The 22,704-nt window shown below is 38.9% G+C and overlaps 1 protein-coding gene across 1 annotated transcript in view; it reads right to left on the bottom strand.

The window, feature by feature from the left end:
• Positions 1-22,704, bottom strand: part of colec12.L (collectin subfamily member 12 L homeolog) — an 86,934-nt gene that overhangs the window by 50,837 nt on the left and 13,393 nt on the right. Inside the window, exon 2 of the mRNA XM_018267927.2 lies at positions 17,552-17,602. Coding sequence (XP_018123416.1) covers positions 17,552-17,602 — 51 coding nt within the window. The remainder of the gene's footprint in view (positions 1-17,551; positions 17,603-22,704) is intronic.

Here is a 22,704-nt window from a genome sequence, read left to right as displayed (position 1 = left end):
ATTTTGCTCCCAGATGAGAAACACAGTAAAAGATGGAGAAAAAAAACACATTCTGGAACTAGAACTGTATTCCCCCCGGGAACCATGCAGAAACTATAGGAACATTGGATTACATCTAGTATTACTTTACTGGAAATCCTTTGGCAGATCAGTTATAGGTTAAAAGGGGGCCAAGACTTTGTTTATAGCATTTCAAACAGGAATTAAACCCTGCAACCCCATCAGAGCAGGACACAGCTTATACACTGACATTACTCTTTGCCTACGCTGATTATCTGCTTTTATTTATGTTTTTGGCTGCTCACTTTACACCACTCCATCCCAAGGGAGAAAAGATACCATGTCAGTAAAGGAATGTGGGTTATGAATGTAGTAACCAGGTCCTTCTGACTAAAACCCAGTATTATCCAAAGCCCTTTGGGCTACATCATACCTACCACAATAAATGGGAATGTTCCCTGGAATGTGTATGTCCTTCCAGTGGTGGCTCCTAAGGTTTCAAGACATCCTTAGGATTTGACTTTGCTTGGAACTGCTCCATCTCAAGAGTATCTTACAACTAGCCTATCCTAGAACCATACTACTTCTCAACAAAGCTGTTTTGTTCTTATCACTCCTTAATGCCCTTCATGGGCCATCCTGAGTACTGCCAGTTGGAATTACTGCTTTGTGTTCTTGTACTAAGTCCTTTACAAGAGATGAATGCTAGTACATTTGGTGAATACAATGTCTCAGTGTACAAACTTCTTGGGAACAAGCTGGTATCCACTCTCATTGTACATCTTTTTATAGTAAGGCACATACTGGTGGTGTGCTTTTTGAATAGTCAGCTACAAAACAAAAATAATAGTCTGTAAATCCCAAAAAAGATGCAAGGGTTGTAAGGGTTGAATTCAAAGTGATGAGAGTCTACCTACGACCACATTGGTAAATGAAGTCTTCTGCTTTGTGCAGTGGGTAATAGTTGAATATTATTGCTTTGTTTTCCTGACTTAGGTCCACACATAGCTGAATTTGCTGTTTTTGTCTTGTGATTACTAGGTTGGAAATCCATGGCGAAAGAGTCAGTTGGTTCTATAATATGTGCTTGCAACAGCTTATTCAGTGTTGTTTCTACTGAAGCACAAATGGCAAGAGGGGACTTGTGCAGAGACTGCATCACTGGAAATTCCTGGGTGTTCAGCACTGGATTGTGAGAAAATTGTATACAGTATGTGATCCGGTATTGAAAAGGCCTGGAGATATTTTTCCTTCCAGATAGTGTCAATTATGTATATTTCAGTATTTGTCTGGTAAAAAACTTTAAATCCCAGTGCATGAAGCAAGTCCAGCCTCAGTAGGGTTGCTCCATTCTCACTGACATTTAATGCTGCCCAAATGCTTGTTTTGTGTGTAAAAGGTTGTTGTTCACCTTTGTGTTAACTTTTAGAGGCACATTTATCAAGGGTCGAATTTCGAATTCATGTGTGTTTTTTCAAACTCCCATAAACTCGAAACTTATTATAAAAATCAAATTTTTTAAACTCACGTAAATAGGATCGACTCAAAAACTCAAATCAAATTCGATTTGAATTTTCAAAACTCTATTTAATTTTTTTGAAAATTACAATATTTGGAGCTCGGGTGAATAGGATCCAAATCAAATTTGATTCAAGTTTTTTTTTTGATAAAAACTCGTAGGTCAGGAAGGCTGCAACCAACTCCAAATTGATCCCTGGACAACTCCCACTGACTTAAACAGCAATTCGTCAGGTTTTAGGCGGCGAATAGTCGAATTTGAGTTTTTAAAGGGCCAGAGTATGATAAATCTCGAAAATCTAATTAGAATTTTTCAAAAACTCAAATCGAATTTGAATAACTCCTTAGACAAATGTGACAGTTTAGACCATAAAATAATCGAATTTTAAAATTTTGAATTCTAATTATTAATTCGACCCTTGATAAATCTGCCACCTAGTATGATGTAAAAAGTGATATTCTGAGATAATTTGCCATTGGCTTTCATTTTTTATTATGCGCGGTTTAGTTAGTGAGTTATTTCGCTTTTTATTCAGCAGCTCTCCAGTTTGCAATTTTAGCAATCTGGTTTCTAGGGTCCAACTTAATCTAGCAACCATGCACTGATTTAAATAAGAGACTGGAATATGAATAGGAGAGGCCTCAATAGAAAGATGAGTAATAAAAAGTAGCAATAACAATAAATGTGTAGCCTTACAGAGCATTTGTTGTGTTAGATGGGGTCAGTGACCCTCATTTGAAAGCTGTAAAGAGTCAGAAGATGAAGGTAATTCTGAAACTATAGAAAATAAATAATGAATACCAACTGAAAAGTTGCTTAGAATTGGCCACTCTATAGCAACTAAAGCACAATTTAAAGGTGAACCGCCCCTCTAAGCACATAGGAATGTTATTACAGATGCATGGGAATTCAACAAAGAGGAGGCTGCTTGCCAGCACTATACCAGTCATCTTGAACTGTTAATTTATTTGCATAATTCTAAAGGTTTACACATGTATAGATCCAATTTCTGCCTATATATTGCACATTTCATGTTTGCATATTTATTGTGTATTTTTAAGTGCCTTTTTGTGATATGTACTAGCTGGAGCCACGTCGTCTCGTCTCACTGTATATTCGTATACTGCTGAGATGACAATAAAGTTTACTTTACTTTTTTGCTTACTTTACTTGCTGTTATCTTACATACAGAGACAATTGGGTAATTTTGGCTTCATAAACGTATGCTGTAAACAAACATGCTGTTTAGTTATTCTGTGAAAAATACCAATATTGCAACAGGTGGGATTCTCCTAATGAGGAACATAAATGGTGTGACCCTGCTATGCATCCGACTGATTGGTCCTCAGACAGAAGAGGCAGGTACCTGTTGTATATGGAGGGTACCCAGGGCTCAACAACCTTATGACCACTAAGAAGATAATTAACCAAACTTTCAATGGGGCTTTATAGTATGAATTCACATGAACAAAAAAAAGCATGTTTTTAATTTAAAAAAAAAGGACTCGTGTGAGCGGAAAGTTCTCCTGCTTGTATAGTGCGTAACACCGTATGAGCATTTTTTCCAGTAATCAAATGTTAAGATTTAGTAAATGTAAAATAAATACGAGAGATTTTGTATACTTAGTTCAAATTCCACTGAGTGAGACGGTTTGCATTTTGCAACACTTAATCAGCAGTCATTAGAGGAAATGAAAAGTTAGCAAAACCAAATGACTCTTGTGCTAAACATGTAAAATGAGAAACAACAGTAAAATATGCCTGGGATGCCTGTATTAACACATAATTAACACAGAACTAATATACTTTATGGCTTTTAATGTCTCACTGGTTCAACTCCAAAAGCCCAAAAAAAATCTTGACTATCATCATAAAATAAAAGAGATGGTAGATTTTAGGAAGCCCTCTCCAGTTCAAATTCTACTTTACATAAATCGTTCTATTGTTGAAAATGTTAATGATATCAGATTTCTTGGAGTACATATTTCAAATGATCTTACTTGGAACCTTAATCCCTACTCCCTGGCTAAGAAAACATAGTTACGGCTTTACTTTTTTGCAACAGTTGAGGAAAGTAATACTCCCTGCTCCAATTCTTACTACAGATATGGGACCTTTTATCCAGAATGCCATATATTTACTTGAGTATAAGCCGAGTTTTTCAGCACCCAAAATGTGCTGAAAAAGTCTACCTCGGCTTATACTCGAGTCAGTACCAGACCAGACCCTGCAGACAAGCGAGCGATACAGCCAATGCGCACCCGATACCCGCGGGCGGGTTCAATATTGGGGGTCCATGGCGGGTACGGGTCAGTTGCGGGTTATGCTGGGGCACTAAAATAGTGAATAGGGTCGGACAGGACAATGTCTATGCAATTTCCCTGCAGAACAACACACAGAAGTGACTGCCCCTCAGTACCTGGAATTGTGTTACAGCTGCTCCTGCAGGCAGCACTCACAGACCCACATAAATCCAAAACAGGCAGCTTCCAGAGCCCGCATAAATCCCCCCCGCGCCTCTTCTCCTCGCCACTGTCCGCAAAAATCCCCGCCACAACTGCGTAAGTTTTCCTCTTACCCAAGTTAAGAACAAGTTACTCCCCGCCCGCTCTCACTCAGCCTCTACGGCTCTCACGAGACTTTCAGCGGGCAAGATGGCAGTGGACAGTGGAGAGTGCGGTACGGGTTACCATGGTAACAGGGCAGCTTAGTAATAGAAGCTAACCAGGGGTGATGATTAGCCCCTTCCCTGCTCAGGGGGAGTGTGACTGCTGAATCAGGGTATGATGGAGACAGCAGTTCTTCTGAAGAAGGATTTTGCCATACATTTATCACATACGTTCTAAACAGTTTTATCATCACCATCCTGTTGTTATATGGCACCTGGGAGCCGATGAAAAGGAAGATGTGGGTGGTACAGAGTGAAACGGAGGTGAGATTTAAGATGGTAGGGCAGGAGTAGGAATGTGCACTGTTTGATACAGAGGCAGCCGGAAGGCATTATCATTTATTATCAGGCCCAGGCAAGTTTACGGTACTGCTGTTTAGGTAATTCCTGTGTATCGCTGTTCAGCGCTGGCCCATCCTCCATATCAAGATTCGCTACACTTATTCTTTGAAAAAACGGCTTTATTCAAATTCCATAAGTGATAACAGGCAGTGGGTAAGTGCCACGAACTAACGCGTTTCGTGCCCTTTCTATTGGCACTTCATCAGAGTGATACACAGGAATTGCCTTACAGATGCCGGCTTGGAGTTGCCGGAGTATCGCGAGAGCTGCGGCCAACACGCTACAGGAAAGGGTGAGCTCCGTTTAACTTTCACTACACGTGCTTTGCATTGAACTGCTGTTTAGGTAGCCTGTGGCTAGTGCTAGTTGCCTAACTCACCTGGAATAGGTAGAGCACTGGAACTGCCAGGCTGCTTTGAACCTCAAGTGATACTAGGTGATGCTTGACAGAGAGCTTTGCCACTTGGGTGATCCTGGCCTATTTGCTTGCTGCTGCCCCCCCCTCATCTTTTTGGCTCTGGAGGAGCTTGTGGGTTCCACGATGCTAGCCCAGAGAGGCACAATTGTGCTCTCTGAGCTAGAAGAGACAAATTTAGGGAAACTTATCAGTAGCTGCTGCATTTCTTACCCTAGGCTTATACTTGAGTCAATACTTTTTCCCAGTTTTTGTAGGTAAAATTAGGTACCTCGGCTTATACTCAAGTATATATGGTAATCAATCCTCATTGGAGGCAAAACAATCCTATTGGGTTAATTAATTTTAAATGAGTTTTTAGCAGACTTCAGGTATGAAGATCCAAATTAAGGACCAGTACCATTTTGCCATATGACAAAGAGCCTGTCCTGGCAATTTGGGGAGGCTCTTTTAGGGCTCTTACACACAGGCGGTTTTACCTGCGATCCCCTGCGTTGCACTTTCTTCCGTTCAGCTGCAGGGGAGTGCAGGAGTAGATGCACTCAATTATTGTCAAGGGGCTGTACTCACACAGGCGCATGTATGCGCTGACCGCAGGTGAAATGCAGCATGTTGCGTCCCACCTGCGTTTGGCGCTTACATGTGTCTGTGTGAGTACAGACCCCTCAGAATAATTGATTGTGTTTACTCCTGCACTCCCCTGTGGCTGAACAGATGAAAGCGCAATGCAGAGGAGCGCAGAAAAAAACGCCTGTGTGTAAGAGCCCTAAAAGAGCCTCCCCAAGTTGCCAGGACAGGCTCTCATATGGCAAAATGGTCTGTAAGGCTACACATTTATTGTTATTGCTACTTTCTATTATTCATCTTTCTTTTCAGGCCCTTTCCTATTCATATTCCAGTCTCTTATTCAATTCAATATATGGTTGCTAGGGTAATTTGGACCCTAGTAACCAGATAGCTGACATTGCAAACTAGAGAGCTGCTAAATAAAAAGCTAAATAACCCAAAAAACACAAATAATAGAAAATAAAAAACAATTGCAAATTGTCTCAGACTATCACTCTCTACATCAGGGATCCCCAACCTTTTTCACCCGTGAGCAACATTCAGAAGTAAAAGGAGTTGGGGAGCAACTCTAACATGAAAAATGTTCTTGGGCTGCCAAATAAGTGCTGTGATTGGCCATTTGTTTGCCCCATGTGGATTGCCAACCTACATTGAGGTTCTGTTTGGCAGTACATCTGGTTTTTATACAACCAAAACTTGCCTACAAGCCTGGGATTCAAAAATAAGCAGCTGCTTTGAGACCTAGCTGAAGCCTTGCTCCTAAATGCAAATCAGATACAACAAAAATAACTAGTGTTCTGGCCCCTAAGTGAAGGAAGGGTTGTGGAGCTCCATGTCCCGTGAATGAACTTTTATACATGAGTTCAACCACAGTGCTTGGAGAACTTGCTCCACTCTACATTGATCATTTTCTTGCTGTATAATACGACTGATGTTCATTGCCACCACCAATAATATCTTTTAACACTTTATCCTATTCATCTCGTTAACTAAAATGACATCATTGAAACCTATAGCTAAAGATTTGTAGGAATAACAACACAAGTTAAGAACACTCACTACAGCACTTAGCATGAACATAATACTCAAAACAAATGTCCTGAAATAATATTTTGCATGGAATATTTGTTCCCACTGAAATTTTTGCATGGGACTCTTTTCTCTGAAGAAATCCTGACAGAAGGCTAATTCTAGGCCTTTATAACTCATTATTATTTTATTCATCATGCTGGGACTTATTATGGTAATTCAATCTACTTGGAAGTCAGTAAGCTTGCAGGTTGCCATTCTTGTGGCTGTGTCTGGCCCTCTGTAACCTTGCTATTTCTTACAGAGTTTTAGACCAATAAATTAAGTGTTTTTGAAAAAACAATGTGTGTGTGTGAGTGCCGAATGATCCCCAGGCCAACAGAGAAGGGATCAAACCTGGCCAATTAACAAACCCCCTCAGTGGGGCTCTCTGAATCTTGCTGTGTATTAAGGCAAGAGAAGGAAGTGAAAGCCAATAAGCATTGGTCTGCTGACACAGCTGTAGTCAAGATAAATCCCATCCACTGGTGCTTTGGAGGGATATTCAGTTACAGAGGAGAAATCATAACAAGGACAGGAAACAGATCAGCACACTGCAGATTTAATACACTCGCGGGATACCACTACGTTTCAGAACACAGATGTCTTAAAGCATTTTCTATGCCTATGTGCACTGAATGCACCTCTCATATGTGGGCAAAGGCAGGATGCAAGAGAAAAGGCAGTTTTATTTACAGATCCACAAGATCTTTATCATCGGATGTCTCTGCATTTAAGTCATGTACATACATCTTGCTACAAATAGCATGGTATGGCATCAACAGACTGGAGTAAGAAAGGCCGCTGAAAGAATTTTATCTAAAGAACCCAACAACATAAAAGCAATAAAGGGTCTGTAATGTTTTAAAGCAATAGCTATAATATATCATGAACCCTTTAATCTACTCTAAAATTAGCTCTGGTTGTACAAGGGATTGGTATTAAATGGGAGCTATTATGTTTAATTACGCTAAATACATGGCAGCTCTTTAAATGTACAGGCACAGGCTGCACGTGTCTGGCTCCTATACACTTATACATTGTGGAAACATTAACCACAAAGGTTTTTTTTTTCAAGTTCCTCTTAAGTGGTGAGGAAGACGTACGCAGTGGGCTTCGTCTCTAAATCAATTCAATGGATAACTTCCATCTGAAGGCTTATGGGAAACGAGTCCAGACAGGCAAGTCGCATTCAAATGGTCTTAGGTTAAAGCCTAGCATTAGTTTTTATTGGCCAGGTAAAAGCCTTTAAATGTGGATGAAGGCAACACATAAGTGATTTATAGACCCCTAGAGAAATAATGACATTGTCTATATATCTTCACTCATACTTCTGCATTATTGTTGTCCTTTTCATCCATGCCTGAAACCTAGGGGTAAATTTACTAAGCGGTGAAGATTCGCAAGCGATGGCTTCGCAGCCATCACAACACTTAGCCAGGCAAAAATTCGCTAATTTACTAAAACGCAAAGTTGCGTCCAGGGTGCTGATGCTGGCGAATTTTCACTAGAGTCACTTTGGCAATGCGAGCAAATCAAAACGAAGATGCGCTATGGTTCAATTCTGCCTAGCACAACTTCGTTAGAGGTCTTTGCTCAGGCTAATTTGCATACGGCAGTAAATGTAGAGTTGAATGGATGTATATGTTGCAGCAAATACATTACATTACACAAGTCCAGGAAACCTTAATAAAGACAATAGTTGTTATAATGCCCTACACATGAGCCCAGTGTATAGTTAATTTTCCATATGTTAGAAAATGTAGGGAGGAACCCGGTTACCCCAAAAAAAATTTAAGGACTTTTGCAGGCTATCACTCTGAAAAAAGGAAAATACGCCAGTGTTTTTTGGACTTAGAAACTTTTTGCACTAAAAAATATGATGTAAGTAACAGACGATTGAGCAACATCTATGCACTCCTGTGCACTTCGCCTGGTCTGAGCTGGCGAAGGCGAAAGAGGTAACGTTCAGTAAAATCCACATCTTAGTGAATTTGCGGAGTAACGTCCATTCGCCAAAGTAAAAATTCGCCTGGCGATAGAGTGCAAATCACTGCTAGTGTCTATCTCCTTCGTTAGTGAAGTGACGCCTGCACCCGTTAGTAAATCTGTGAAGTCCCTGAAATGGTAATGCTGGCGAATCTTCACCCTTCAGTAAATCTGCCCCTTAGTATGAAGACATCTAAACTAGGGGTGCACAGATCTCAGCATTCGATTCACAATTTGGTCCAATTCAAGCGATTTCTGCAGGATTAGGTTGAATCTAGGGAGGCCCATTTATTACAGGTCGAATTTTAGTGGTTCACAGTGTTTTGAAATCACGATGAAACAAATTTTCTCTAAAATGACATGAACGTTATTAAAAGATTTGATTATAAAAACTACAAACAGAAAAAAATGCAGAATGATGCACTAAAAAATAGGAAAACCTTTAAAACCGTTTTTTTTGACAATTACTAGTGAAAACAATCAGTAAACCTCTAAAAGGTCCAATAGGATCAGCTCAGCTCCCATTGACTTCTATAGGGCCTCGACTGCTTTTACTTGGAAAAGTTTTGTATTAGAGATTTTTATGGTTTTTACACATAATAAATATTTTTTTCAGATGATGCATTTATTTTTGAATTTTGCTTAGAACTGAATATGCAAATTAGTGTTTACATTCGGGGCATTATGTAGCTGAATATTTTGTGGAAGCGTTGGTATACATCCGAAACCCAACTACTATCGCGAAAATAAAACTTTAATACAAGCTTCATTCTACTGAAATAAGAAACTTTCTAAATACAACCAATTAAAAATTTGGTACAGTTTTTGAAATAATCAAGTTTATCTTCACTATTCCTCTCTTATCATCTGTTTTTCTTCATTCTGTCTTCATGCAGCAGTTGGGTGTCAGATTTTTATTGACATTTAGATCCAATATATCTTAAAGGGGTCTTCCTTTCCTAGCAGATGTATTAGAGCTCACTCAAATAACTGATTCCAGTACAAATAAAATGACCTACATTGGCACAAATTCTGTATGTAGAGAGACAGGATATCTGTTGATTTTAATAGAGTGAAATCTTATACATATTCTAGGTAAAATAAGCCCCCCTATAAGATTGGATTTAACTGTCATTTAGAAAACTTCTTATTTCAGTATGAGAGCAATGTTCATTTTCGCAATAGTTGCCCTTCAAATCCCTTTAATCCAGCTCTCAGTGCAGAGACCAGCAATTTTCCATTGAGAAATGACCCCAAGTGAGTCCATATTGAGACGCTTTCACAACTGAACAATTGCAGCGGTTGGAACCATTGTCTTTACCATAAGTCAAATCAAACTGCATTTATGGGTAATGTGGTGTTTCTGTGCAGAGTCGTGCAGCTTGATGTGATTGATATTGAGCACAAGTTGTACAAAAATGCAGGTCTCCAGGAGCCTTTTATATCAATTCGAATGTAAGATAGAAATTACGGATGAACTGTTGACTCAATATGTGATCTCCTACACAGGAAAAGGCATGTGCTTATACAAACTAGAGGACTATCCAGTACAACAGTGATCCCTGTGATCTCATTTCTCTCATCTCCACTACTGTTTGTATTTGGCTAAATATACTCATCTCCTTGCTCCCTTCCAAGGCAAGAAAACTCAAATCTCTCTTTGTCAAACTCCAACCTAATATGTCAAATCGCCAATAAAAAGTGCAAATCCCCATGCGAAATCCTTTAGCCATACTTTAATAATTGACTGTTGGAAAATAGCCAGTGTCAAGAAAAGGAAACATAATTCCATGCATGCTGACTTGTTACAATGAACACACATATCTGCCAAATTGAGTTCCAGGCATGAAATTAATTTAATCACATTACTGCTTTAAGTCTATGTCACAGGTCTTCCAGATGCTCTGTGCCTGTTGTTTGCCCTCTGCCAAATACATTGTAAATGAGGAGCAGATCCAATGCAGTGCTATTAAAATGAAACCTTTTAATTGGTTTAAACCCACAACATATATTGTGCAAATATCACTTAATAAAGGGAATGCTACAGCCAATTTAAGGGTTGCAGTTTAATAACTGCATTGAATCCACTTATGGTATTCACTGGCCACTGCAGAGTAAGTGTTAGTTTATATACTGTATCAGGGGTCACCCAGAAATATTAACTTCGTCTTCATAAATGTGGCCCTCTGTATTTTGTTCGTACATCAAACTGCATCTGGACCATCTGTCCGTCTAATCACCAGCTTGTCTTTTCTCATAGTTTACTCACTTATTATTCAGTGTCCATGCATCAAGAGGGAACTTTAGATGGCAAAGTGGTGATATTTTTGGCAATAGGCTTCTATGTGTCTAACAAGAAATGAGTTAATTGCTCATTTGCTTGATGAAAAGCAGAGACAGAAATAAACTCTCATGCATATGGTTTTAATTACAAGGTCCATAAATACATTTGGCATTAGGCAATGATAACCTCCTGTGAATAGGCTGTGCGCATATATACTGATTTACCATAATGAATTTCTCAATAAAGGATATTAGTAAAGTGAAAGCAGGAGCAAATGAAACAGTTATCAAACTGTTTTGTTCAAGTTGTGCTTGAATTGTCAGTTTGGTTAATAATAAATCCAATAATAAATGTAAACTAACCACTCTTTCCTTCTTCTCTAATATACTAATACCACTTTTTTCTATGAATACAGCCAAGATCCATTCCATTATCTCTCCATCAATGCCCTCATCCTGCCTACGTTACTGCTTCCTGCTCCTAACTGGCACCTTCCCAAACTCGCATCTCTCCCCCAACAGCCTATTTGCTTCTAGAATCTTCTTGCTCCCTAAGAGAGAACCTGCTCCTAATCTTTATTATGGCTACTGTTAAAATCCAAATCCTTCAGGTAACTTTCTTAGCTTTTCATTCCTCCACACTTCACTACATCTCTTTGCTTGTATTTCCATATGAATCTGGATTGTCTGATCCATTTTCAGCCAGCCAGTTCAGATCAATCAGCTTGTTGAGTCATCTGTGTACACTGATCTGACCCCTGCCTGTCTGATCCTGCTGGTATGCTGCCTACCCTGACCATCTGCTTGAATTTGGACTCTGAGGGGGTTATGTAATAAAAGGCACTACGTTTGGCCAAGAGCAGTAACCCACAGCAAACAATCAGCAGGTAGAATTTACGGGTCACCTTATTGGTTGCTGTGGGTTACTGCTCCTGGGCAAACCTAGTGCCTTTTATTACATATGGGGGTATAACCCTTCTGAGCCTTGGTCTTCATTAAATTCTTAATGGGGCCAGTGCCCCTGGTAAACCATAGTGGTCCATGGTTCCCTGACAATTGATAACTTGGAATAAAGGTGAATACAGGGCAGTCTTTATGAGAAGAAAGAGGAGAAACACTGGTGTAGCTAAAAAGCATAGGTACTACTGGTGCTAATTGTGCTGAAGGGCCCAACTCTGCAGCCCCACACACCTTTGTACCCAGTGATCACTTAGTGATCTCAATCCTACCCCCACCAGCCATCTTACTTATCAATACCAACATTACAATTCACACTGCCATTTACTTTCCTTTAGAGGTGAAATGTATTTATGTCAGTATCATGCTTTATATCCCATATAATGATTCTTGCAAAAAGGATTTTGTATTCTTGGAGCCCGTATTCTATTTATTTATAAGGATACACTCTTTCACCCTGTCTAAATCATTATTAGTGCGAGAACAGCCACATTTGTCTGTTTCAAAAGAGTAATTCACTTTAGACTGTAAAACAACAGTACCCATAGTTAGCTTAAAGGCTGTGCTTCTGCAATGGATGTCTAAAGTGCATGCAAATCTATTGACATATTTCAGTTCCACTTTTGTGTAAATAATGCTCAAGGCACACTATAAATTACTATCATAGGAACACAAATAATATCAATGATTTCCCATTAATAAACAAAAACAATGTTATCATATAATCCTATAAGACATTTATGGTCTTTTTTTTTCAATTTATTAAGTATTGAAACTAGGGAGCAACTAACCATGGCTTTGTAACAGAGAGAAGAACATGCCTTGTATAATTGAAATAAGTCTCTTAATATCGTGAATGACCTCAATTTTGAAATGACTTTTGTAAAAAAAAGGATGTAATTAATCAAAACAGTCCACGTTATAAGTCAGGGCTATCACCACCAGAGTGTTTTTACTTGCTCTTTAAAGTATGCAGTTTTCTTATATAAGATTATTTTAATGTTATCCATCTGAATAAGCTCTCAGCCAGCATGTTATTCCATGGAAAAAAATCTCAGCAAACAAGAAATTAATCTCCTGGTGAAATCTTTAGCTAGAACCAACTACTGCCCTCTCTCTGAAATTCTCGCATACAAGGTCTTCCCACGTAAAAGCTAATTATTATATATATTAATATAATACAACTATATAGTGCAGAATAAAGCTTATTGATGACTGGTTCTTAAGAGTTACGGCCCTGCTGCAAATTTACCCCCTTAGTGTTCATCAAGTAACCAAGCATTGTGCCCGGGCATTGCTTTGCACCAAGTACCTGGTGCCCAACAGAGGATTCCATTCATTAATAGGTACTTGCTTTGAAAAATGCTCCCCGCACTTGCCAGTCAGTTCCAGGGAATCATGTGCAAATTTGCCTATTGACCCTGGAGCTGCAACCACCCTGTTAGTGGCCTAACTAAATGTTACTGGGCCCAAAGCATTGGTAAATTGACCTATTCTACCAAGATATTTTGAAATTCCTCATTAGTTATGACTTTACTGGGAACTCTATACTCCCCCTGCAAACGTAGGGTCTGCTTCCTCTGTAGTTACGTTCCTGGGTGACGGTAATTTAAGGGTCAGAGGCATCTGATGCAACTCCAGCTCATGGCCATAATAACACTAAAATTATGAGAAAAAACACTGCACTGTGGATAAAAACCTTGGTGAAATTGCACTCTGCACACTGGATATTTTTTTATTTCTGGAGCTACTAGTCTTTTAATTTAAATTTCTGTTTTGTCCTGACATACCTAACATTCTTTGGGGGAAGAGGTTATCTGTGCTTCCACAGCATGGTGCAGATTGCTAGCCTCCACCACTGAACTGGGGATCTCATTATAACAAATTGCAGATGTTTTAAAGGCATTGTAATGGGTGGTCATATGGTAACAAGACTGGAAACCAGCACAACTCCACACATCTGCTCTGGCCATTACAAAAAACTCAAACAAACAATGTGCTATATAAATAGTCTTGGTTCCCTTCTTACGCTGCAGCAGCCTCCCTAAAGAAAGCAAGTCCATATGGAATGTGTGCTGGCACATGCTACTTATATCAGGAGAGCCCACATGGCAGGGGGTTAGGAAGGTAAAACAAACTCTCTTTAAAGAAAAATTGGAAAAATGTGTGCACATAAATGCAGTATATTGTTTTCCCTTTATTAAGGTGATTTATTCAATGTAAAAGGTAAATGCCAACCTTAAAAATAAGAAAATAAAAACATAATAAAATAAGGCAACTGGGCTGCTTCTAGCTATTATAAAATGCTCCCTCTTTATGGGTGAAGTTCAGTAAAATAAGATCTAGGTCCTAGTTTGCATCAGCATGCCCTGCGAAGCCGATCTACTGTATATATTTGCAGTGGAAGATATGGCTCAACGTGAGACGCCCAGCAGCTGGAGTGTTTTACAATTTAATGTACAGGAAATGGTAAAATGGTAGTGACTGATCAGTGAACTTTAACAAAAGCATACAGCTATGAATTTTGATGTGAAAGGCCTGTTGTGCAGGTCTAGAAGTACAACGACCTATAAAAGTGGAAGTAAATTTCATCGGATTTGTCACCCTACCCTTCTGATAATTTTCTGGTTTGTCCTGGCCCCTGGTGTCAGCAGCAGTTCTTGTGCTCAGAGTAGATTAGACTGATGCAAATACTAACGTGGAACATTATAGTACCAACCGTGGAATGTACTGACTGTACTGACTGACACACTCTGCTTGACTGGTGATGCCTCCCTGGGGGGCCATGGAAATGCTACATAAGGATTTAAATATTTGGGGCATGGTTGGAGAGCTCATGTACTTCTACGTGGGTAGAACAGCTCTGCATAAAGAATATGGCACATCACAAACACTTATAGGTGGGGTTCACATTTAAGTTAACTTTTAGTATGTTACCAAATGGGCAGTTTTAAGCAACATTTAACTGCTTCATTATTTATTTTATACAGTTTTTTTTAATTATTTGCCTTCTTCTTCTGACTCTTTCCAGCTTTCAAATGGGAGTCACTGACCCAATCTACTGTAAAAATTAATGCTCTGTAAGGCTACAAATTTATTGTTGTTGCTACTTTTTATTACTCATCTTTCTATTCAGGCCTCTCCTATTCATATTCCAGTCTCTTATTCAAATCAGTGCATGGTTGATAGGGTAATTTGGACCCTAGCAACCAGATTGCTGAAATTGCAAACTGGAGAGCTATTGAATATAAAGCTCAATAACTCCATATTAATCACAAATAATAAAAAATGAAACTAATTGTAAATTGTCTCAGAATATCATGCTCAGGCTATGACAGTAAGTAGATACACTCCCAGGGTTACATTGTGCTGATACAATCCAACTAATTAGAGCGTATATCCAATCACTACTAATTACTGGGTGGATACAGTCTTAAGGTGGCCATACACGGGAAGATTTTTACTTCCAAACTACCGATTCCAGAACGTTCCAATAATATTGATAACCTATTGGAAGGTTGATGGTGTACGAACGATCTTTGGATGAACGATCGTCTCGACATTATCGTTCGCAAAATTGATCGGATGAGTTTAAAATTTTGGTCGTTCAGGGATAAAATCCCTCTTTGCGCATAACATATCTATCTATTTATCATCTATCTATCATTTATCATACATCTTTATTTATACATTTAACATATGATATAGCTCTAAGCAGTTAGTTTTAGAGAATGTTTTAAGTGTGTTTTAAGGAATTAAAAAAACCCTTCTCTGGATAGATACAATTATAAGTTGTAAGGGTGTTTTAGTGCAATATATTCACAGGTTTCAGGGTCTCTTTAAGGAAAAGTTCTTTGTTATTTTATTTTTTGTAGTTCTTTAATTGCCTTTTTCTTCTGACTCTTTCCAGCTTTTAAAAGGGGGGTCACTGACTCCATCTAAAAACAAATGATCTGTAAGGCTACACATTTATTGGTGTTTTTATTTTTTATTACTCATCTTTCTTTTCGGTCCCTCTCCTATTCATATTCCAGTTTCTTCGCCAGAAATCGGGAAAGTGCATCAGAGATGATGGAAAGCCGGGAGACAGAGAGGAAAATCTGGTAACTCCCGAAAAAAATGGGGGTGTTGACAGCTCTGTATTATTTCTGACCAGACCACACAGTTTTTAAAAACTGAGCATACAAGTTTAAAATCTGCACACAAAATATTTTTTCTTGGTGCGCATAGCAGAGAATTAGAGGGAACATGTGCCTATCATTCCACTTTGTCTGCCATGAGCCTAAATCTACTATCCTCCATGCCTTCCAGGTGCTGCTGTGCTACTTGCACATTTCGGAGGCAATAATGATGTGTGATGCAGCTCTCCTATTCACGACTGAAGGAAAGAGGGCAGCTGTGATCACCCTCCACAAGCTGTTCATGAAAAACAAATAATGAAATGAAAACATGAAGAACCCCACCTAAGAGCCTGGGACAAGGCCAAATGAAACAGTAAGATGGAGCCGTGTGTTCTCTTAAGGACAAAATATATGCAAAATGCACAGGACTTGAAAGAAAACAACTCCGTATCTTGTTGACGTTTCGCATTTGTACATGTGATCCGTCGCCATAAATCTGCATTAATCCTAACAGACATTGAAGTGAACAATAACTCCTTTGCTGAACCTTGAAGAGGATGTTTGGTCGCAGACTCGTCTGCCAGAAAGTGACCAACAAATGTTTCCAGCTGCCTGTAATTCATAAATCAGTGCCAGATTAAATATGCACCAAAGCGTTTTAGTCGGGTCAGCGGATAGATTATTCTGACTTCGAAGTGGGGTTATTCACTTGCAGAAATAAAAAAGAAATGAATGTTTTTAGGTTACTCTATCTGCTGGTGTCTTCCAAAATAACCGCAAACACTATTATCTCGGGCTTGCTCAATATCCATTATAAAAATGAACACTAAACAAACAGTTTTTCTTGTTGAAATGTACCCGAGAGCCTAACAGGGCCCATACAGTCATAGCAGTCATGCTGATTGAAGTGTAGCAGTTTAGTATAGCAGTCTGTCACCTGTGTTCTCCAGCTGGTGCTGAACTACAACTCCCAGACTGATGCCGGTATTGGTGCAGGGGTGACAGGCGTGAGACACCTGATCAAGACATAACCAATGGCAACTGAGAAATGCAAAAAGGTTTAGCTTCTCTTGCAAATAACATGATTTGTCCCTCCAGGTGATGGGCCTGCTGCTATGAAGGTGATAGGAACCTTAGATTGTAAGCTCCACTGGGGAAGAGGCTGATAGAAATGATGCTGTGATATATAAAGTGCTGTGGAAATGTATATAAATACCAGGAAACACCAGCAATAAAATCTCAGAGGAGCTTGAGAAATAAAAATATTCTGTAGTTATAAGGAAAATAAGTTGGGTATATGGTTACACCTGGTAACAAATTACTGTCTTATAATTTAATGGCCAATCCTATATTATGATTAGAATGATTTACACATAACCAATGATATTGTGTGAATGCTAATATAATCATTTCCCCCCCCCCCCTTATATCATGTGTTGCAAATGTAAGAGGAGGCCAGAACTCTTGTGATATAGAATTTGGCTACATTCTATGCTCTTAACAAGAAAAACCAAGGAATGTTCCCATTCTAAAAGTCAGTTTTACCCACAAAATGAATTTGATTATGATTTCTTTAGATTGTCACAGCTTTTAAGTTTAAAGTTAGTAGAAGAAAGACTCACCAAACCTCTTGTATCCAAATGACTGTACCTCCTCTTCTTCTGCAAAGTCGTCTGCAGAAAAAAACAGATACATTATGAAACAGGATTATTTTCAGTGCTTAAACCACAGATTTAAGGAGCAATCTTTATTAAGTAATGTGTAAAATGCATTCCAATATCAGATTAATTAACAGTGTTTATTTTTTTAATTTTTATTGCACTAAACCACTTTCATTTTTCACTTGATCCCTGCAGGGGCGAATTGGAGGTCTTCTAGCTCAGGTTCTGCCGCTCAGCACTTCGTGCTTAACTCCAGTGAGCAGAGTAGGTGAAAAGAGGGATACATTCTCTGGTGTAGAGATACATGCTATATATTCCAGCAGAAAAGCTAAACCATGTGCCATTAGCCTAAGTGTATATTGGCCCTTTAAACCAAAAAATAATTATCATAAACTGTTATCCAGAAAGCCAAGGTCCTGAGCATTCTGGATAATAAGTCCTATACACACAAACAAGTCCTTTAGGTCTGCCTGGCTCAGTCAGTTTGGACTTTTTAGTGTTAAAATTCCAGTTGTATGTAAGAAAGAAGCAGACCAGAACTAAAGCTACAGCAAACATTGCTATAAGTTTTGCAGTATAATACTGGCAGGGTCGGACTGGGCCGGAAAAAAAACGCCGGCCCAGACCCTCTCCCCTAATCTGCCGAGCCCCAGAAAAAAGTGTGTGACGAGGTACACGCCTGCTTTTGTGCCGGTGTTCACGTGTGAGCGGGGGGGGGCTCCGGTAGTGTGGAACCCGGTGGGCCCCCCGTGTTCCACACCCTGAATACTGCGTGGACCTGTTTTCACATACCTTCAATACTTTTAGGAAATTTTTTAGTGTGTTTGTTTTTATTACAGGTATGGGATCAGTCATATGGAAATCTGTTATCTAGAAAGCTAGGAATTATGGGACGGTCATCTCCCATCGACTCCATTTTAATCAAATAACTGTGGGAGTCATTTATAAAATTTGTGCAGCGCATATTTATTCACAAATGGTTGTATTGCATGTTTTTTCCTGAACTATAAAATATTGCACGGATGTGCCCATTTTTCCGATTTTTGCGAATTTGCATTGAGAATAAATTTTCGCAAATGGCTCGCAATTGCGTGAGTGCGCCCACTGTGCGAGGTTGTTGTGTGCAAAAATAACATTGTCAGTAACTTAAATTTGGGAAACTGTTTTGCTAATATTTTCTCTGCCACCAAAGTTGTGGCGTAATTCAAACGCAGAGTGTGCACATATTATTCGCAATTTGTTATTTTTGCCATATTTAAAAATCTCTTATAGTCATTCGCAGTGTAAAAAAAATTAGAAATTCTGTTTGCACACTCAGCTTTATAAATGAAAAATATATTCACTGTGTGAATAAATCTGCCCTGTGCAAAGTTTATAATTGAGCCCCTGTAAGTTTTTAAAATGATTTCCTTATAAAATACGACTGGTGCGTAACATATAATTACTCCTTATTGTAGACAAAACAAAATCCTATTGGGCTTAATTACCGTTTATATGATGTTTTAGTAGTCTTAAAATATGAAGATCCAAATTATAGAAAGACCCCTTATCTGGAAAAGCCCAGCATTCTGGATAACAGGTCCCATACCTGTACCAGTATTTTGTTTTTCAAACTCTGATAGACGAATCAGGCTCTTTTTATACAGGAAGGCAGAATGATTAGCTTTGTGTGATCTGTGTAACAGCTAGTGCATTTAAGAAGAAACTAGAACGAATTCATTGCAATTGCATGTGGAAAAACTATCACGGAAAAAAAGCATCTTAAATATTACTTGGAAACATTAATTGGCATGTTTGCTGCTTTAGAGGTTTCCAGTTTGGTAGGTGGGCTATTATTCCATGTGCGAGTGCCTTTCCTAATTCCAAGCATGTAATCAGTGTATTACTGGACAGACATATGTCACGGGCAGCAGGATATCTTGTTACAGTGATATATGTTCTCATACTATATCACCAATTAATAGCTAAATAAAATACAGGTATGGGATCCGTTATTCGGAAACCCGTTTTCCAGAAAGCTTTGAGTTACGGGAAGGCCGTCTCCATTTTTAATCAAATACTTCCTGTTTTTAAAAGATTATTTCCTTTTTCTCTGTAATAATAAATCAGAACCTCGCTCTTGATCCCTTATCCGGAAAGCCCCAGGTTCCAAACATTCAGGATAACATGTCCCATACCTGTAATGATAATATATAGAAGCCCAGCTATACACTGCTACAAAGCCTATCATGAATTCCCTTGCACACACTGTAACTACCTTACAACCACGTTAGATACCACTATATCAATGCAAGCAAACCAGCAGCATTGTTACATATGGTGAGTGGAGTAGTACAGTTTATAATCTGTGAATAAGTGAAGACTAGAAAGTAATTACTGTTATTAGTGGAAGAAATTTGCATCTTGCCGTAGGCTAAGGTGACCTCATAGTAACATTTAAAGCACAACTTTTCGCCCCAAGATGATGTCATGGTAACAGTTAGGGGCCAATTCATTAACTTCGAGTGAAGGAATAGAAGAAAAAAAACTTCGAATTTCGAAGTGTTTTTTTGGCTACTTCGACCATCGAATGGGCTACTTCGACCTTCGACTACGACTTCGACTTCGAATCGAAGGATTCAAACTAAAAATCGGTCAACTATTCGACCATTCGATAGTCGAAGAACTGTCTCTTTAAGAAAAAACTTCGACCCCCTAGTTCGCCACCTAAAAGCTACCGAACCCAATGTTAGCCTATGGGGAAGGTCCCCATAGGCTTGCCTAACTTTTTTTGGTCGAAGGATAATCCTTCGATTATTGGATTAAAATCCTTCGAATCGTTTGATTCGAAGGATTTAATCGTTCGATCAAACGATTATTCCTTCGATCGTTCGATCGAAGTATTTGAGCAAAATCCTTCAACTTCGATATTCGAAGTCGAAGGATTTTCATTCCCCAGTCGAATATCGAGGGTTAATTAACCCTCGATATTCGACCCTTGATGCATCTGCCCCTTAAAGCGCAACTCTTCACCAAGATTTCCTTAAAGAAGAACATTGTCCACTATTGCGTCTCGATTAGATGCTTATATCAGATTCCATTATAATTCTCTTAAAATGAACCTCAGTGATGCCATAGTAACAGCTAAACTGTTGCAGGCAATAAATGTTATAGAACAGTTTCCTGTCTGTAATACTTGAAATGAATAGTCTTTACAAGAATAATCTTTATGATATCATAGTAACGGTTTCTGTACAGCTGAGTAATGTTGTCATAAAATGGGTTAATGACTAGTTTAAAATAGTTATGATTTCCTGTTGAAAGAGAAAATGACCAGTTATGGCCACAAGGAGGTAGTGTAGTCTGGAGGCAGGTGTGGGGTGTGGCTGGTCAGTGACGTATGGACAAGCTGCACCTGGTGACTGGGACGGGGGGCCCCCAGGCTGCTGCCCCGATGGGCCCTGGACACCCCAGTCCAACATGGAGATTTATCAAGGGTTGAATTTCTAATCCATGTGAGTTTTTTAAAACTCCCATAAATTCGAAATTCGACCAATTTAAATTTATTAATAAAAATCTAATATTTTCAAATCGGACAAATTGAAACGAAAAAAACCTTGAATGTCAGGAAGGCTGCAAACATCTCCCAATTGATCCCTGGATCTCTCCCATTGACTTAAACAGCAATTTGGCAGGTTTTCTGGTGGTGAAAAGTCAAATTCCAATTCTTTAAGGGCCTGAGTATGATAAATCTCTAAAATCGAATTAGAATTTTTAAAAAAACTCAAATCGAATTTGGATAACTCCCTAGTCGAATTTGACAGCTTTGACCATTCAAAAATGTGAAAATTCAAATTCTAATTTTCACTTCGACCCTTTATAGCTCTGTCCCTGTGTGTCTGTACTGCTTTTTTTCTGATGAATCATGAGGTACAGATCCAGCTGAATACTGAACCAAATCTGAACACTCTTCTGCACCAAAAAAGCTGGTGAACGGGTCTGAAATACCTGATGCATGCTCTGATTTTTTCCAGTTATATAGGGTTCAGATTTGGTTCAGACAGGCTCTTGGCTTTGGCCGAATCTGAATCCTGATAAAAATAGCTCGGATTCAGTCGAATCCCAAATTGAATCCGGGATTTGGTGCATCCCTACTGTGTATATATATATATATATATATATATATATATATATAATCAAAAAAGGAAGGAAACCAGACCAAACAGGACTTAATACAGTGTCGAATTTTTTTTCAACGTTTCGGCTCCATCTCTTGAGCCGTCTTCAGGAGTTATCTGTTATATATATATATACTAGAATAGAGTACCTGTGGTCCCAGCGCACTTGTTGAACAATAATTTCTACTTTTGTGGCTGTGGGGGGATTCTGAGAGCTATAGTTTAACAGCTAAAGAGTTTCAGGTTGGACCTTCCTGATCCTTAAACGGGCTGTTCCGTTTTAAATTAACTTTTAGTATGGTGTAGAGAGTGATGGTCTGAGACAAATTGCATTTTTGAGTTATTTAGCTTTTTATTCAGCAGCTCTACCTTTTGCAATTTCCACAATCCGGTTGCTAGGGTCCATATTGCCCAAGCAACATGCACTGATTTGAATAAGAGACTGGAATATAAATAGGAGAGGCCTGAATAGAAAGATGAGCAAAAAAAATAGTGATAACAATAAATTTGTAGCCTTTTTGTTTTTGTTTTTTAGATGGGGTCAGTGACCCACATTTGAAAGCTGGATCGACTCAGTGGAAGAAGGCAAAAATTTTTTAAAAACTATTCAAAATAAATAAGGACCAATAAAAAGGTTGTTTAGAATTGGCCATTCTATAACATAGTAAAAGTTAACTTACAGGTGAACCGCCCCTTTAATTACATCCATGTATTTCCCTCTTATTGTGGGCCCCAGCTTTCCATTGAAGCTTGAAGTCCTGGCATCTTTAGCTCGGTCCTACCAATACATTCATATGAAGACAGAACCCTACTTATGCTGTACATAGGGTATATTGTCCCTTTAACATGAATCTGTTTCACCCTCAAGCTCAGTTTGCATTCTGGGCATTATGTGTGCCTTGTGCTTTTGAGCTGCACCCTCAGTGCCAAAATTCATTTCAAAAAGCAATGTCTGGA

Source organism: Xenopus laevis, chromosome 6L (genome assembly GCF_017654675.1).
Source record: "Xenopus laevis strain J_2021 chromosome 6L, Xenopus_laevis_v10.1, whole genome shotgun sequence".
In the NCBI taxonomy this organism is placed as follows: Eukaryota; Metazoa; Chordata; class Amphibia; order Anura; family Pipidae; genus Xenopus; species Xenopus laevis.
Note: the sequence above shows the minus strand (reverse complement) of the source record. Positions and strands in the feature narration are given on the sequence as shown.